Source organism: Mauremys reevesii, linkage group 1, assembly GCF_016161935.1.
Source record: "Mauremys reevesii isolate NIE-2019 linkage group 1, ASM1616193v1, whole genome shotgun sequence".
Lineage (NCBI taxonomy): Eukaryota > Metazoa > Chordata > Testudines > Geoemydidae > Mauremys > Mauremys reevesii.
The window spans coordinates 8,603,008-8,621,241 of NC_052623.1; the positions used below are offsets into that span (position 1 = coordinate 8,603,008).

Genomic DNA, 18,234 nt, shown 5'->3' on the forward strand with positions numbered 1-18,234 from the left:
AGTCTTCATTCATTCACTCTAATTTAAGGTTTTGTGTGCCAGTAATACATTTTAACATTCTTAGAAGGTCTCTTTCTTCAAGTCTATAATATATAATTAACTATTGTTGTATGTAAAGTAAATAAGGTTTTTTAAATGTTTAAGAAGCTTCATTTAAAATTAACTAAAATGCAGAGACCTCTGGACCAGCGGCCAGGACCCAGGCAGCGTGAGTGCCACTGAAAATCAGCTCGCATGCCGCCTTCGGCACCCGTGCCATAGGTTGCCTACCCCTGCCCTAGCTGTAGTGGCATCCCGAGAGGGACGCATTCATCTTTCAACTAGGATTTCAACTAAGCTTGCCAGGGGCTGGACACCTAAGCCCAGAGCTAAGTGAGGAAGTGGAATATTGGGAGGAAACACAAGGAGGAGTTTACAACAGGGGAGACCTAATGATTTATACTGAGAAAGTAGGGCAATCGGCTAGTTATCTTAGGGGCACGTACAGAAAGCAAGAAGCCTGGGAAACAAGCAGAAATAATTGGAAGTCCTGGAACAGTCAAATGTGATTGGAATAACAGAGACTCGGTGGGGTAGCTCACATGACTGGAGCGATGTCATGAATGGGTATAAACTGTTCAGGAAGGACAGGCGGCAGAGGAAAGCTGGAGGAGTTGCACTATATGTAAGAGAGGTTTCAGAGTAACAGCCATGTTAGTCTGTATCTGCAAAAAGAACAGGAGTCTTTGTGGCATCTTAGAGACCAGTAAATTTATTTGAGCATATGCTTCCGTGGGCTACAGCCCACTTCATCGGATGCATGGAGTGGAAAATACAGTAGGAAGATATATATATAGACAGAGGGTGTTACCATACATACTATAAGGAGAGTGATCAGTTAAGGTGAGCTATTATCAGCAGGAGAGAAAAAGAACTGTTTGTAGTGGTAATGAAAATGGCCCATTTCCAGCAGTTGACAAGAAGATGTTGTCACGGAGTGTGGGGGACTTGGGGCCCTGCATCCCCCGGCTTCCTGTGATTCACCGTGACTCTCAGCCAGCCAGTAAAACAGAAGGTTTATTTAGAGGACAGGAACACAGTCCAAAACAGGTTTTGCAGGCACAGACAACAGGATCCTCCCCGGTTAGGTCCATCTTGGGGTCCCAGGGGCACCACAGCCCCCTTGGGGGGTCAGAGCCCTGTCTGTGCTTCCCTCCATTCCCCTGCCACCTCCTGAAAACTCCTCACTCCCCAGCCTTTGTTCAGCTTCCTGGGCAGAGGTGTCCCCTGGCCTCTCACCCTTTCCTGGGGTCTCACCTTACATGCTCAGGTCTCCTCCCTCCAGCCAGTCTCCCATCCCCCAATGCAGATCGCCCTCCCAGGCCAACAGCCCCCACTCAGCATTTACAGACCACAGTGAGAACAGTCCCAGTTCTTCACAGATGTGAGGAACTGTAGCAGGGTGAAATAAGAATTGGGAAATTTGTGTAATGGCCCATCCGCTCCCAGTCTTTATTCAAACCTAATTTAATGGTGTGCAATTTTCAAATTAATTCCAATTCAGCGGTCTCCTGTTGGAGTCTGTTTCTGAAGTTTTTTTGTTGTAATATTGCAACTTTTAGGTCTGTAATCGAGTGACCAGGGAGATTGAAGTGTTCTCCAGCTGGTTTTTGAGTGTTATAATTCTTGATGTCTGATTTGTATCCATTTATTCTTTTATGTAGAGACTGTCCGGTTTGGCCAATGTACATGGCAGAGGGGCATTGCTGGCACATGATGGCATATATCACATTGGTAGATGTGCAGGTGAACAAGCCTCTGTTTAGTGTGGCTGATGTGATTTGGTTCTATGATGGTGTCCCCTAAATAGATATGTGGACAGAGTGGGCAATGGGCTTTGCTGCAAGGATAGGTTCCTGGGTTGGTGTTTTTATTGTGTGGTGTGTGATTGCTGGTGAGTATTTGCTTCAGGTTTGGGGGGCTGTCTGTAAGTGAGGGCTGGCCTGTCTTCCAAGTTCTGTGAGAGTGATGGATCATCCTTTAGGATAGGTTGTAGATCCTTGATGATGCACTGGAAAGGTTTCAGTTGGGGACTGTAGGTGATGGCTAGTGGCGTCCTGTTACTTTCTTTGTTGGGCCTGTCCTGTAGTAGGTGACTTCTGGGTACCCTTCTGGCTCTGTCAATCTGTTTCTTCACTTCACCAGCTGGGTATTGTAGTTGTAAGAATGTTTGATAGAGATCCTGTAGGTGTTTGTCTCTGTCTGAGGGGTTGGAGCAAATGCGATTGTATCGTAGAGCTTGGCTGTAGACAATGGACCAAGTGGTGTGGTCTGGATGAAAGCTGGAGGCATGTAGCTAAGTACAGTGGTCAGTAGGTTTCCGGCATATGTAAGAGAGCGATACGATTGCTCGGAGCTCCAATATGAACTGGAGAAAAGCCTGTTGAGAGTTTTTGGGTTAAGTTTAGAAATGAGAGCATCAAGGGTGATGTCTTGGTCAGTGTGTGCTATAGACCACTGGACTAGGAGGATGAGGTAGACGAAGCTTTCTTCTGAGAATTAACTGAAGTTTCCAGAACACTGGCCATGGCTCTAATGGGGGGCTTCAATCCCCCTGACATCTGCTGGGAGAGCAATAGAGAAGTGCACAGACAATCCAGGAAGTTTTTGGATTGTTCATGACAGTTTCCTGGTGAAACTACTGGAGGAACCAACCAGGGGCTGTTCTCCTCTTGACCTGCTGCTTACAAACAGGGAAGAATTGGTAGGGGAAGTAGAAGTGGGTGGCAACCTGGGAAGCAGTGACCATGAGATGTTTGAGTTCACGATCGTCACAAAAGGAAGAAAGGAGAGTAGCAACATACGGACCCTGGACTTCAGAAAAACAGACTTTGCCTCGCTTACAAAACTGATGGGCAGGATCCCTTGGGAGGTTTATATGAGGGGAATGTTCCTCCTCTTCCTATCCCTGCTCTGCTCCTCTGCTGAGGACCGCACTGCTTCTCTCTGAATCTGCCGAGGACCCGTGTGTTTTGGAATCCCCGTGTTTCTTGCCAGGTCTCAGAACACCACATTAACTGGGGGTTTCCTTCAGAACCTTTCAGAACCCTGACGGAATGGCACTCTCTGTAGCAGGATCCAAATCAGTGATTTTTGCAGCTTGGAACCAAAAATTAAACACTAAGGGTGAAATTTTGGTCCCATGGATATCAATGGCAAAACTCCCATCACAGCCAGAATTTCACCCTAAAACCACATGTAGGGACTTAAATAAATCTACTATCTACTAGTCAAAACAATGAGAAATCCTCATGTCACCTTAGAGACTAACACATTTATTTGGGCATAAGCTTTCGTGGGCTAGAAGCCACTTCATCAGATGCTACTAGTCAGTATTTTATAGACATTTTTCATATCCCCTCTTATTCATCACTTCTGTAATGTAACAATTCCAGTCTTTTCTATCTCTCTCTGTACGAGAGTTTCCCCAGACCTTTGATCATTCCCTGAACCCCAATAGTTCAGCCATATCCTGTGTGACAAAGGTGCCTAGTGCTACACAGAGGAGTCCAGCGGAGAGTAAACCATTGACTGTCTCATCTCATGACATTGTATTACCTATATGGTTTCCCATCCCACTCCTCCTGGAGCACAGTGTTTTGCTTAGTTTCTCTCTGTGCTTGCACTGTGAGCAGGGTTTCAGAGACCTGTGTACCATGAGATCCAGGTCCCTGTCCTCAGTTCATACAGCTACATTTGAACCTTGTAAGGTGTTTGAGGAGTTTAAGATTTCCCCTTCAATGGGCATACATTGGGCATAGAATGGGTAGTTACTGACATTGAAGTTTCTCTCTCATCATGCTGCCCATTCACTTGGCTTGGTTAGCTCCCTCTGAGGACTTCTCTGGATTTGACTCTGACCTAATTAATATGGTGACATCAGTAAATGTTGCCACCCCACTGCTCACCCCCTTTCTAGACTGGTAATAATTATAAAATATTTACCTATTTGTTATAAAGTGAGTAACCCCCCTCACTGTGCTTCCTTCCCTTCACAGGCAGTTTGAGCATTTCTGAGCCTGAATGATGCATCTTCCACCTCATGGCAGTTTTGAACCTCATCCCCTGTGACCTTTCAACATCCATCCTAATGGGGATATCTGGCCTGCAAGCTGCTCATGTCTAGATTTCTATCCCTTTTGCTATGTTCTACATTATTGGCCTGTTTGGAAATTTCATGGTTCTTTTTGTTGTAGGCAAAGAGCAGACCCTGCACAAGCCTATGTACCTGCTGCTCTGATTGATGGCACTCACAGACATCGGCATCTCTGTCTTGATTGTGCCGAAAGCACTGTGTATATTTTGGTTCAATTTGAACCCTCTTAAATATATCAGGATCTATCTTTAATCGTGGACATGAGAACCGGACAAAGGTCCAGCAGCAGTCACACTAGTGGCAAATATAGAGGTAAAATAACTTTTTAGATCTGTTCTTTTAAGATATCTGAAACCATTCTCCACAACTCGTCCCTCTCAGATTTTGGAAGACACTTCGTATTCTTAAACCTGTCAATATGTCCTCTGTAATGGTGGCCGAAGTATGAAGGGGCATATGAATGTTTAGCATATCTGGCATGTAAATACCTTGCAACGCTGGCTACAGAAGTGCCATATGAATGCCTGCTCTCATTTTCAGGTGACATTGTAATTGAGAAGCAGTCAGCACTATCTACCGTAATTGTAACCAAACTTGTTTGTCTGAGCAATTCGCTGAACAAGGAGTAGGACTGAGTGGAGTTGTAGGCTCTAAAGTTTTTATTTTGTTTTCTTTCTGAGTGCAGTTATGTAAGAAAAAAGTCTACATTTGTAAGTTACACTGTCATGATAAAGAGATTGCACTACAGTACGTGAATGAGGTGAATTGAGAAATATTTCTTTTATCATTTTTTCAGTTCAAATATTTGTAATAAAATTAATAATATAAAGTGAGCATTGTCCCTTTTGTATTCTGTGTTGTAATAGAAATCAATAAATTTGAAAAGGTAGAAAAACATCCTAAAATATTTAATATATTTCAACTGGTATTCTATTGTTTAACAGTGTGATTAACTGTGATAAATTTTTTTAATTGCAGTTCATTTTGTCTTAGTTAATTGCATGAGTTTACTGTGATAAATCGACAGTCCTAATGTACAGTGATCTGGTGAATAAAATTTGCTTGGTTTTTCTAATCCAATACTTCAGGAACCCTGGAGGATAAACCAAATGTTTCAACTGGAAAGTTCTAATATAGGAAAGCTGCTTCAGGAATTGAGGACATTTGTCTACAGCTTGTTGGTGAGTGTTGTGAACGGTGTGTTTATGAGAAAAGACTGCTCTGTTAAACTACAACAGCACTTTTGAAACAAATAACTTACAGGTTTGCACAATCAATTTTGGAGTAGCTTTTCATCTGGAAAATACACACTAACCATTCCTGTTGTTGAAGATATCAAAAGTAGTTGTCGAGATTTCATGCTGGAGTGTGTGCAACAGGGAAAACAGGCATTGCCACCAAACATCCAGGTAACTGAATTGCTTACAGTGCTAAGTCCTATTTTGCTCAGCCCTTCACAATTTAGATGGCTGATATCTCATTTTTGCCTTTTTTTTTATGGAGACCATGGACTGTTGGAGCAACAGGGGAGAGTTTTGCCGATGGTTCACTGGCCTCATGCTCAGGATAACCAAGTCAAGAACTTTTTGGTTGAAGTTTTCGAACACTTGGATGCCGCTGGGGACAAAAGCATTTAGTGAGCTTGGCTCATTTGCACTTTTCTTGCTGTCCCTACCTTTAGCAATGCTGCAGTTGAAAGACTGTTTTATCAGATGAACTTGATAAAAACAAAACTGTGCAATATGATGCAGGAGGAACATTTAGAGAACTTTCCTAATGTTAGCGCATACCTGCAATGACACAAAATGTGTTGTGAACATTTTGAATCAATGAAGGAAAAGATTGCACTGGTCACTGCTGATGTATGACCAGTAGCAGAAGCATTTTACTTCCAACAAAGGCAGCAAGGATGAAATGTTGCCTTTTGGAGACTAACAGTAACAAACTAATTCAACACAAAATCTGAACATTGACTACCATCACTGAATGTAATTAGAAATAAAAATATAATAATATTGTTTTTACACTACATGCATTTTGGAGTATTTTGGGTCTATTTTTAACGCTATCATTTGCCGTTTTTTGTTTGAAACACCTGCCAACTCTCAATCAGGATACAAGTACCAGTGTTGGGGGTTTGATTTTGAATTTAATTGTCATCTCATAGCTTTGTTGCTAATGTGGATGAACTCCTGCTGGGGCTAGTAGATTTTTTTAAAATCAAATCTCTACTAGATATCTAACAAAAGCTTTCCTTTGTTATTTGATATATAGACCAATGTGTGAATAAAAAAAACTTTGTTTCAAGAAATAGATTGGGCTACTTTTAGGTTAGTTTTTACATGACTTTGGGCTATTAATGCAGCAGAAATCGTGCAACCCCAGGCCAGTCAGAACCAGAGGGGACAGAAAAACAGCCCAGAACCCTCCAATCAAGAATGGACACCCAAGTGGTGGTTTCTTTGAAAACAGAAATAATATTTATTTAGAAATGAGTGGTTACAATAATAGACCAGGAAACAACAGAGTTTAAATAATAACAGTTACAGTTAAGAGAATGGAGGGGCACGACAAACAAAGGACACAGATTCTATAACATATAAGAATATAACCATTCACTTAATCCTTATAAGATACATATAGTCCTTTGACTTACGACGCAATTGGTTCCTGAGCATTCAGAACAGTAAAGGCAAAATTCCTGATACAAGGCCACAGAAAGGATTAAGGTGAGGTACTCCGACATTTACAGATGGAGACAAACAAGTGGGATAAACAAATGTCATGACATCTGTTTTTTACCTCCCCTTGTTCCTGATATCTTAACAAAACATCCCTATTCATTATTTTGTCAAACCACCTTCTCCTGTACTAGACTGGGGTGGATCTGCAGTAGCTGGAATATATTTAGGTAAATATCTAGGGCCTAGTACACTAGCAACAACTTTGCCAAGTCCATGTACTGGACAGTGAACTTGTGAGCATCTGCTTTAATACTTGGCCTGACTTTGGTTCACAGCCTCTGGTTCAGGCCTCAGTTCTTACACAAGGCCCAGTGCTCCAGGCTCTCTCTATGTACTACACTGGCCAGTCCTAGGAGACTACGTAAAGCCCCTCTCATCCCGCTCCTGCATGTTGAAAATCTATTTGGAAGGACAGGCATGGACTTTGTGGGGCTCCTAGAGAAAAGTGCTATGCGGTATCAACATACTATCGTTATCCTTGACTACACGCTGCACACTCCAAAGCCATCCCCTTGTGCTCCACCAATGCACCCACCATAACAAACAAGCTGTCATAAACAGATAGTTAAGGATTAATGTCTCTTTTACCTGTAAAGGGTTAAGAAGCTCAGTAAACCTGGCTGACACCTGACCAGAGGACCAATAAGGGGACAAGATACTTTCAAATCTTGGTGGAGGGAAGTCTTGTTTTGTGTTCTTTATTTTGGAGGTTGTTCGTTCTCGGGATGGAAAGGGACCAGATGTCAATCCAGGCTCTCCAAATCTTTCTGAATGAGTCTCATGTTTCAAATTTGTAAGTACCTAGCCAGGAAGGTGTGTTAGTCTTATGTTTGTTTTCTCAACCTGTAAATGTTTCTTTTGCTGGAAGGATTTTTACCTCTGTTTGCTGTAACTTTGAACCTGAGGCTAGAGGGCGTTTCTCTGGCTATATAAATTTAAGTACCCTGTAAAGCATTTTCCATTCTGATCTAACAGAGATAATTTTTACCTTTTCTTTTTCTTTAATTAAAAGATTTCTTTTTAAGAACCTGATTGATTTTTCTTTGTTTTAAGATCCAGGGAATTGGGTCTGGACTCACCAGGAGTTGGTGGGGGGAAAAAGGAGTGGGGATGGTTAATTCCTCTTTGTTTTAAGATCCAAGGAGTTTTGGATCTATGTGAAGCCTCTCAAGGCAACCCAGGGAGGGGAAAGTCTGGGGGAAAAGGAGGGGGGAATGGTTAATTTCTCCTTGTGTTAAGATCTAAGGGGTTTGGATCTGTGTTCCCCAGGGAAGGTTTTGGGGGGACAGGGAGTGTGCCAGACACTGACTTCTTGCTGGTGGCAGTGTTATCAGGTCTAAGCTGGGAATTAAGCTTAGAAGGGTCCATGCAGGTCCCCACATCTGTACCCTAAAGTGCAGAGTGGGGAAGGAAACCTTGACACAAGCTTATGAAGTTATTCTCCCAAGTGGTAATACCTCAAGAAATCCTTACTGATCAAGGGCCTTGTGACATTATTGACATAAACTGTTACCGTATAGATCATTCTTGCAACCACTGTTATAGATTTGCATCGAATATTGTACAAAGGTTGTTGAGTGAGGTGTCTATGACAAGGGTGTGATTTGCTGGTTATGATTATGCTGTCTGTATGTGTATATAATTTTTGTAGTTCAAGTTATCAATATTGGCTATGTACTTGTATCTCAATGTGTTTTGATTCTAAGTAGCATCAGTGAAGCATTTGGTCAGCTTCTTGAGAAAGAACTATTCTCAGTAAATACCCAGTCAAAAAACACTTAACTGACAATGGAATTTGGGAGACACCAATCCACATCTGTGCTTTCCTGGGAACATTAAAATTAACATGTAAACAATGACGTCAGCCTGCAAATTGAGTCAAGCATGGACATGTGACTTGCCCATCTGACTCCAGACTCCATCTTGCTGCTCTGATTTCCACAGTAAGAACAGAGGGGTGTCCTTCCACATGGCAGAGGATATGAAAGGCCTGGAAACCTCTCCATTTTGTCTTCATTCCTGCTTCTTGCCTCTGGAGGAACTTTGCTACAAGCTGAAGGTCTGAACAAAAGACTGAATGACCAATCCCAGCTGTGGATATACTCCAGAGACTTGATTTGAACCTGCAGTTTATTCTATCACTGCTACAACCCTGAACCAAGAACTTTGCCATTACTGTATGTAATTGATTCCATTTAACCAATTCTAGCCCTCATCTATATCATTTTCCTTTTATGAATAAACCTATAGATTTTAGATTCTAAAGGATTGGCAACAGCGTGATTTGTGGGTAAGATCTGACTTACCTGGATCTAGGCCTTGCTGCTTTGGGGTCAGCAGAACCTTTTTCTTTTACTGGGGTGTTGGATTTTATAACCATTTGTCCCCATAACACGTGTCACTGGTGGTGATACTGGGAAACTGGAGTGTGTAAAGCAATTGCTTATATGACTTCTGGATAGCTTGGTTTGCCTTGGTGTGGAAAGGAACCCCAGCCTTGGGCTGTAACTGCCCTGCTCTAAGCAATTTGTCCTGAATTGATACTCTCAGAAGTGTCCCACCAAAGGCAGCATCGTTACAGATCTAACTTTACTTTACAACTAATGAAAGACCAGTGCAATCTATTGTAGCTAAAGACATTCAGAATGTCGATCTACCATCCCCAGATGCCAAACATTGGGACCAACTCTTCCCCTGCCACCTTTTTGCTATCACGGATGTGCCTCAAGCCTCCAAGTGTTCTTTGAACTGCTCTCTGGGAAGCAAACTCGAGGCTTTCAAGATGTTCTTGGAGAAACATGGAAGAGCAAAAACCGAAGGCAATGAACACAGTCCAATGCATTCTTCAGTTAAGAAATTGCCTCAATACAATGCAGGTGTTTGCTAGAAGAATTTTGCTAAATGCACAACAGGTAAAAGAGAAGGCCTATACCAAAGGTTCCAGCTGTGAATTTTCAAACTGGGTAACTGAATGCTATTGTTACTACCAAGCTTTCAGTTCAAATTATTGGTTCCATGGCAGGGACTGTTTGAGGTAGTGAGACATGTGGGACATTGATGGACTTGTCCTCCAGGATGTCTCTGGACCTATCCTGTGGAACTTTTTGCCAGAGGATGTTGTGAAGGCCAAGTCTATAATTGGTGCCTACTGCCTTTGTGCCTTTAACCACCCAAGTCCCACACTGGGCACCTAACTCACATCTGTGCCTCTGAACGTCTCCCTCCACCCTCCCTATCCTAATTACAGCCTGTGCAGTGACTGCAGCAGTCCCCAGGCTTCAGGGCACATGCTGATCGCTGAAGGGGCTGAGGAAGTGGCTCCCGGCCACAGCATGTTATTGCACTATGGGCTTTTATGATTAAGCAGAGACAATCTGTGATACCCTCGGTTTGAAACAAATATGTGTGACAAGGACAAAGCTTTACATTGCATGTTGTTTTCTCAGGGATTCAGTGCAGGGCTCGTCAGCCGGGAGGATAAGGAGGATGATGCTCAGATTCTCTGGGTATGGGCACCAGCATGGAAATGCTGATATAAAGGAATACGTCTAAAACTTGGCTCTTCCTTTTCTCTCTGGGGATTCGGTTGTACCAGACCACTCTATCAAGTCTGTGAGACTCAGTTTCTCCTGACAGTCTTATCCCCTGTTATCGGAGAATCATGTCTTCACTCCCCAGGGAACCTCTCAGGCTGAAATTCTTTAAGGTCTATTTTCTGCTCTTTCCACTGATAACGGAGCCCAGGGAATTGTCTAGGAGTCCAGGCCAACCTGCGAGTCTGCAGGGATTGTACAGGGGAATCATAAAGGTTGTGGTTCAGCATGTGAGTGTAAGACCTGTGAGATTCAGACACTGATACTCAGGACTCTGCCTTCTTGTTGCAGGAAGGAGATTTCCTGTCTCTGCTGAGTGGGATTTCGGTGAGTTGTTTGTTTCTGAAATAAAGTGAGAGCTGAGGGCCCAGGAACAGTTCCAGGGGTAAAGTCAAGAACTATCTGGGCAGGATTCACCAGCACAATGATTTGAACTGTTTAGTATTGTCAGAAACACCAAGGGATTTACCTGGTAAAAATGGAACTACAAATGTTATGGAAATAGATTAGACAAATATTAGTTGTTAAGATCAGTCCCTTGTTTCTTACCGTGTCCTTCTATCTGTTTCAGTAGCTTCCTTTTTTAGGGTGGTATTTTTCTTTTCTTGTTCACTCATGGTTTCCAATTCAGCAACTTCACTGCCCTGTTAAAAAGTGCAGCCAAAGCCTCTGCAGTGGGTATCTATGTTACCGGGGGCTTTACAACAAGAATGTGTTGCACACTGGCCAGATTCTGCTCTCACATTCTGCCTTCTCTGGGACACTCCAGATTGACACTGGCCTCCCTCAGAGCACAATTAGGGCCCATGTGTTTCAAAATCCCCATCTTTCATGCTGAGTTTCAGAACACCACATAAACTGGGCGTTTCCTTCAGACTCTTTCAGCACCCTATGAGAATAGCGCTCTGTGTAGCATAGATGTATATGAGCAGGCGGGCAGAACTGATGATTATGATGGCGGGGAGCAGGTTCCACACAGACAGGCAGGCAGTGGGGGGGGGGGTGTCTGGTTGCATGGAGGGAGGTGTACAGAGAGAAGCAGGCAGCACTCAGGGCAGTGAGGACAGGCAGGGGGTGTACAGTGACCAGCAAACAGAGCTGGGGATTGTGGGGTGGGGAATGTTAACTGGCAGGTGGGCAGCACTGAAGGTTATGGGGGAGGGGAGTGGGGTTTAAAGGGGCAGGTGGGCAGCAGCACTGACGTTATTTTTTTCTTTGTGATTGATGGTCCAAGGCCAGTGCTGGGACCTTACCTGGCCCCAAGTGTATTTGGTGGCAGCTCAGGGTTACTTTGCTCTGGCAAGCTACAGACCTGCAGCCTGGGTTCCCAGCCTTTACTCAAGTTTTATTTCCAACTGTTGTTGTAGTTAACTTGAGGCATTTCACTGGTGGAAAGAACCACTGATCTTTGTGGGACACTGCACCCCATATTCTTCACAGTGGTATAATTTTGATATAATTATAGCATAAATTTGATACATTTAATTCAAGATGGGTCATGTGAGATGTCATATGAAGAGTTGTAATTTTCTCAATATGATTATCCTATTTGTGTACGTTTCATTTTTGTGTCTGAAGATATGATTTGTAGAATCATAGAAGATTAGGGTTGGAAAAGACCTCTGGAAGTCATCTTGTCCAACCCTCTGCTCAAAGCAGGACCATCATCAACACAATCATCCCAGACAGGGTTTTCTCAAGCCAGCCCTTAAAAACCTCTAAGGATGGAGATTACACCACCTCTCTAAGCAACCCATCCCAGTGCTTCACCCCCTTCATAGTGAAATAGTGTCTCCTAATATCCAACCTGGACCTCTCTCACTGCAACTTGAGATCATTGCTTTCTGTTCTGTCATCTGCCACCACTGAGAACAGCTGAGCACCATTCTCATTAGAACCCGCTATAGGTAGTTGAAGGCTGCTATCAAATCCTCCCTCACTCTTCACTTCCGCAGACTAAATAACCCCAGTTCCCTCAGCATCTATTTGAAAGTCATCTGGCCAAAGCCCTCTGATCATTTTTGTGTCCCTCCACTGGATTCTCTCCAATTTTCCACATCTTTCCTGTAGTGGGGAGCCCAAAACTGAATGCAGTTCTCCAGATGTGGCCTCACCAGTGCTGAATACAGGGGAATAATCACTTCCCTTCATCTGCTGGCATTGGTCCTACACAGGTTTCCATAAACAGACTAGAAATCCCTTTAGCCTGGGTCCAGCACTTTCCCCAATTCAGTCTTTGTTCCTCAGGTGTTTCCAGCAATCCCCTTGTGTGGGGAGTGAAGAAACTCTGATGACGTCACTCCCACTCTTATATAGCTTTAGCATATGGCAGGAACCCTTTGTTTCAAAACTTGGTCCCCAGACCAGTTAGTGGGAAAACACAGACTCCCCAAAGTGGAGTCCAGATTTATGTGGACTACTAATGCAGCCCAATATTCCATTAGCCTTCTTGGAAAAAAGGGCACACTGCTGACTCATATCCAGCTTCTCATCCACTGTAATCCCCAGGTCATTTTCTGCAGAACTGCTGCTTAGCCAGTCTGTCCCCAACTGAATATTGTCTATGTATCTGTATTTGGAATGCAGTTCCACCTGGGTAAAATCCACTTGGCAAGAAGCTTTCAGTCTAAAGAGTTGGTTGGGAAGGGCCTATTGAGGGCAATGAGCTAGTAGGTAAAACAACTGGCCTCAGGAAAAAACTCATCTCAGGCTTCCTGAGAACGCTGCAGACAGCCTTTAAACAATGGACACTAGGACTCTACAAGGGCATGTGACCAGGCCACATAAATCTGGACTCCACTTTGGGGAGTCTGTATTTTCCCACTAACTGGTCTGGGGACCAAGTTTTGAAACAAAGGGTTCCTGCCATATGCTAAAGCTCTATAAGAGTGGGAGTGACGTCATCGGAGTTTCTTCACTCCCCACACAAGGGGATTGCTGGAAACACCTGAGGAACAAAGACTGAATTGGGGAAAGTGCTGGACCCAGGCTAAAGGGATTTCTAGTCTGTGTATGGAAACCTCAGAAACCCGAGCTGCAAATCAAATGCAGCCTGTGCCTTGAGAATCTGCCAGATGGTTTGTGAGAAACTGCTAATTCATAGTCAATCTAACTAGTGTGTTAAACTTAGTTTGCCTTTTTGCTGATTTGCTAGGTCATCTTCTTTTATCTGTTTGTCATCCTTTAAAATCACTGGTGTTCAATCTGTTGTAGTTAATACACTTGTTTTGTGTTTTAATCTAAACCCAGTATCCATTTAAGTGAAGTGTCTGGGGTAAAAATCTCAGCGTGGTTAACAAGAGTGTGCATTGTCCTCCCCACATTGAAGAGGGGAGAACTATGTAAAAAAATTCATACTGTTCGTAGCTTCTACCAGGGCAGGCCCTTATTGCTCTGGAGTCCTTCGAGCCAGCATGTAACCGCAGCTGGATGTGTCCCTGCCTCCATCAATGCTGATGAAGGTGTAGGACCATAACTGGGTCTGCAGCTTCTCCCAGCAGCACAATGAGAGAGGGAGCCAGGGCTGGTGAGTCAGAGGGCTCAGTGATACCCCAGTTCCAGGTGGAACCCCGGGAGGAACCAGTCACATTTTGCTCCTCAGCTGCTTCAATTTCCCATCATCCTCTGACCCTTTGTCCGTACTCTCCTTTCCCATACCAGGCTGCTCTGATTCCAAAAGCATGTTGGTCACTAGTGTCTTCTCCATGCTCCACAGTCAATCCTGGCTCCCACAACATCTGATCTACCCCATGCTCCTCACCGCTCTTACTGTGCAGGGGGTGAGGTGCCTCTCATCACTCCTTCTCCCTTGGCTGAGGGGTAATCAGTGACTGTGTCTCACTGGTGAGAAATCTCACAAGTGGAAAATGCCAAGGGAGGCACCTGCGTGGCTTCTCTCGTTATACCCATACACCCCGCGTGGTGCATGGGTACACAGGAACAATTCGGAAGCTGAGAAGTATGCACATTATATAATGGTAGAGGGTAACTCCAGGATATGTGAGAGACTAGATAAATACAGCTGGTATCTGATTGAAGCAGTGGGACACTGGGACTGAGATGTTAAACCCAAGATTGTGGGACCATTTTCTAGCCAGCTCTGTTAGCCAGTAATGGCAAGGGTTGTACTAGACTTTATTGGGTGAAATCATTGTTTTTTCTCACTTAAAATGTTCATCCATGCAGTGCTCCATGAGATCCCTCAGTCTCATTAAATACACACCTAGAATAACATTTTCAAGGTGCCATAGTCACATGAGAATTGCTCCCACTAGGGTAAAATTAAACATGGTCATGAATAGAAAAAAATGCCTTCAGTAAGCTAAGTAAGTAACTGCATCCTGCTGACTCCTGGGGATATGTTCGTAGATTCCAAGCAACCATTCTGATCATCTGGTTTGACTTCCTGTAGAGTACAAGCCAGAGAATTTCCCCAAAATTGTTCCTAGTGCAGATCTTTTAGAGAAACATTGATCCCAGATTTAAAAATTCTCTGTGATGGAGAATCTGCCAAGAACCTTGCTAAATTGTTCCAGTGGTTACTCTCACCATTTAAACAATGAAAGCCTCATTTCCAGCAATAATTTCTTTAACTTCAATTTACACCCATTCAATTGTGCTATGCTAGGATGAGAATCCGATTATTAAATATTTGTTCCCCGTGTATGTACTTATAAATGGTTATCAAGTCACCCCTTAACCATGTTTGTTAAAGTAAAGAGATTGAGATAATTGATTCTATCACAGGAAGGCAGGTTTTCTAATCTTTTAATAATTCTTGTGAGTCTTCTCTGAACCCTCTTCAATATATCAGGATCCATCTTTAATTGTGGACATCAGAACTGGAGAAAGGGTCCAACAGCAGTCTCACTAGTGGCAAATACAGAGGTAAAATAACTACTCTACATCTCCTTGAGATTCCCCTGGTTATCATACCAGGATCACATTGGCTCTTTTGGCCACAGAGTCACACTGGGAGCTCATGTTTAGTTAATTACCCCTTCGTGCCCCGAAATCTTATTCAGAATCATTCGCTTCCCATGAGAGTCCCCCATCGTTTAAGCATCACTTACATCTCTGTTCCTAGATGTAGATATTGACATAGTTATATTAGAACACATATTTTTTTTGCTTAGACCCAGTTTACCAACCAATGGAGATTGCTCTGAACAGTGACCTGTCCTCTTCATTTACAATCCCCCAATTTTTGTGTCATCTGTAAACTTCATTGATATTCACGCATGAGAAGGGTTAGCAGATGAGTTGCTGACACATGTCTCTGCTTACACTTGTCAGTTAACACCTGTAAGTTATGCCTCAGCTAAAGCTGAGTGTCTGCAAGAAAGTGCCTCACCAAAAGAAACAAGGGAAGTAACAGAGGTTCAGGCCTGTAGCCAACACCCTTGTGCCATTCGTACACATTCTGTTGAGCACAAGATCTTAGCACAGCATGATTATGTCTGTTTCCATGGAGGAAACTGGCATCTTTTCCAACATAGGAATTCCATCGTGGATCAGACCTATACTCCATCTAGTTCCATGTCCTCTCTCTGACAGGTGCTCCAGAAGAAGGTGTAAGAAACCCAACAGTATATGCATGGGGAGGGCGACCTGACCATCTGGAGGGTGTCACTCTAATGCCTGACAGCTTGAGATTGGCTTGTGCCCTGAAACACTCTGGTTTCTAGGTTTTCCAAAATATTTATTTACCTGTAACTATTGTATTTGGATAGTCTCACTGCCCGTTTAATTGTCGAAACCCTTCCTGATTCTTTCTTGGCTCACTGCCTCACCTACCTCTTGTTCCTCAGTCTAATTAGGCATTGAGTGAAGAAAACGTTCTTTTTTAATCTGTTTCTAATATGTCACATTTTAGTTTAATTGAATGTCCTCTTGATCTTGTGTTATGAGACGGGGAGAACATATCCTCAGTCTACTCTATCCTAGTCAGTATTGTATAGATTTTTCTCATATCTCCTCTTATTCATTACCTTTGTAAAATAATAACCCTAGTCTTTTCAACCTCTCGCCATGTGAGAGTTTCCCCAGGGCCCGTTGTGTGTTTCATTCTATGCATCCGAAGAAGTGAGCTGTAGCTCACGAAAGCTTATGCTGAAATAAATGTGTTAGTCTCTCAGGTGCCGCAAGTACTCCTGATTTTTTGCGGATACAGACTAACACGGCTGCTACTCTGAACCCTCCCCAGGGCCATTATCATTCTCATTGCCCTTGCCTGAACCTCTCTAGTTCTGAAATATCCTGTGTGAGAAGGGTACCCAGAGCTACACAGAGGAGTCCAGAGCAGGGTGAAACATTGACTGACTGATCTCATAGCATTATATTTTCTGCATGGTTCTCACCCCACTCCTCCTGGATCCCAATATTTGCTTAGTCTCTGTCCATGCTTGAACTGTAAGCAGGGTTTCCCAGAGGTGTGTACCATGATGCCCAGGTCACTGTCCCGAGTTCACACAATTAAATTAGAACCTTCCCAGGTGTTTGAGGACTTCAAACATTTTCCTCCAATGGGCAAACATGTTTCTGTTATTGACATCGAAGTTTCTCTACCATCATGCTGCCTACTCACCTGGCCTGGTTATCTCCCCCTGAGGACTTTTCTGGACTTGACTATGACCAAAATAATCTGGTGCCATCTGTGATTGTTGCCACCTCACTACTCTCCCTCTTTTCTAGATGGATAATAACTAAAAAGTATTTACCATACTGTCTGTTATAAAGTGTGTAAACCCGCTCTATGTGCGTCTCTCCCTTCACAGGCACCTTGAGAATTTCTTAGCCCAACTGATGCATAGACCACATCATGGCAGCTCTCAACCTCACCCCCTCTGACACTTCAACCTTCATGCTAATGGGAATCCCTGGCCTGGAAGCTGCCCACATCTGGATTTCCATTCCTTTCTCTATGTTCTATATGATCAGCCTGTTGGGAAATTTCATGGTTCTGTTTGTTGTAGGCAAAGAGCAGACCCTGCACCAGCCGATGTACCTGCTGATCTGCATGCTGGCGCTCACAGACATTGGAACATCTACCTCCATCGTGCCTAAGGCACTATGTATTTTTTGGCTCAATCTGAAAGGCATTACTGTGTGTGCCTGCCTCACCCAGATGTTCTTACTTCACACGGTTACTGCTATGCACTCTGCCATCCTCGTGACAATGGCCTTCGATCGCTACATTGCCATATGTAACCCTCTTAGATATGCCACTGTCCTCACCAATGTACGAATTGCTAAGCTAGGGCTAGTGGGTTTGATAAGAGCCATCCTCTTCGTTCTGCCCCTGCCCTTGCTCCTGACCAGGCTGCCATTCTGTGCCAACCGCATTATCCTCCATAATCCGTTCTGTGATCATATGGCTGTGTTGAAGCTGTCATGTGGGGACACCACATTCGACGGGATTTATGGCTTGGTGGTATCATTTATAATAATCGGTTCAGACCTGATGCTCATTGCTCTGTCCTATGGTCTGATCATTAGGGCTGTCCTCAGAATCTCCTCCAAGACAGCCCATCAGAAACCCCTCAACACCTGCACAGCCCACATCTGTGTAATACTGATATCTTATACTCCCTTCCTATTCACGGCTCTGACATACCGGTTTGGTCAGGGCATCGCTCCCCATGTTCACATCATCTTGGCCGACCTCAACTTCCTTGTCCCTCCCATGCTCAACCCTATCATTTATGGGGTCAAAACCAAAGAGCTTCGTGACAAAGTGGGCAAATACACCAGCAGAAGGTGA

General features: G+C 43.7%; 1 protein-coding gene across 1 annotated transcript; it reads left to right on the forward strand.

Annotated features, from left to right (window-relative positions):
- The first annotated feature begins 17,292 nt into the window (after window positions 1–17,292).
- Window positions 17,293–18,234, forward strand: LOC120398615 (putative olfactory receptor 52P1). Its single transcript, XM_039526185.1, has one exon. The coding sequence runs from the start codon at window positions 17,293–17,295 to the stop codon at window positions 18,232–18,234; it is 942 nt and encodes a 313-aa protein (XP_039382119.1).

Bases quoted from the DNA above. Each gene is read 5' to 3' on its own strand.
- LOC120398615 (XM_039526185.1), top strand. From the start codon at position 17,293: ATGGCAGCTCTCAACCTCACCCCCTCTGACACTTCAACCTTCATGCTA.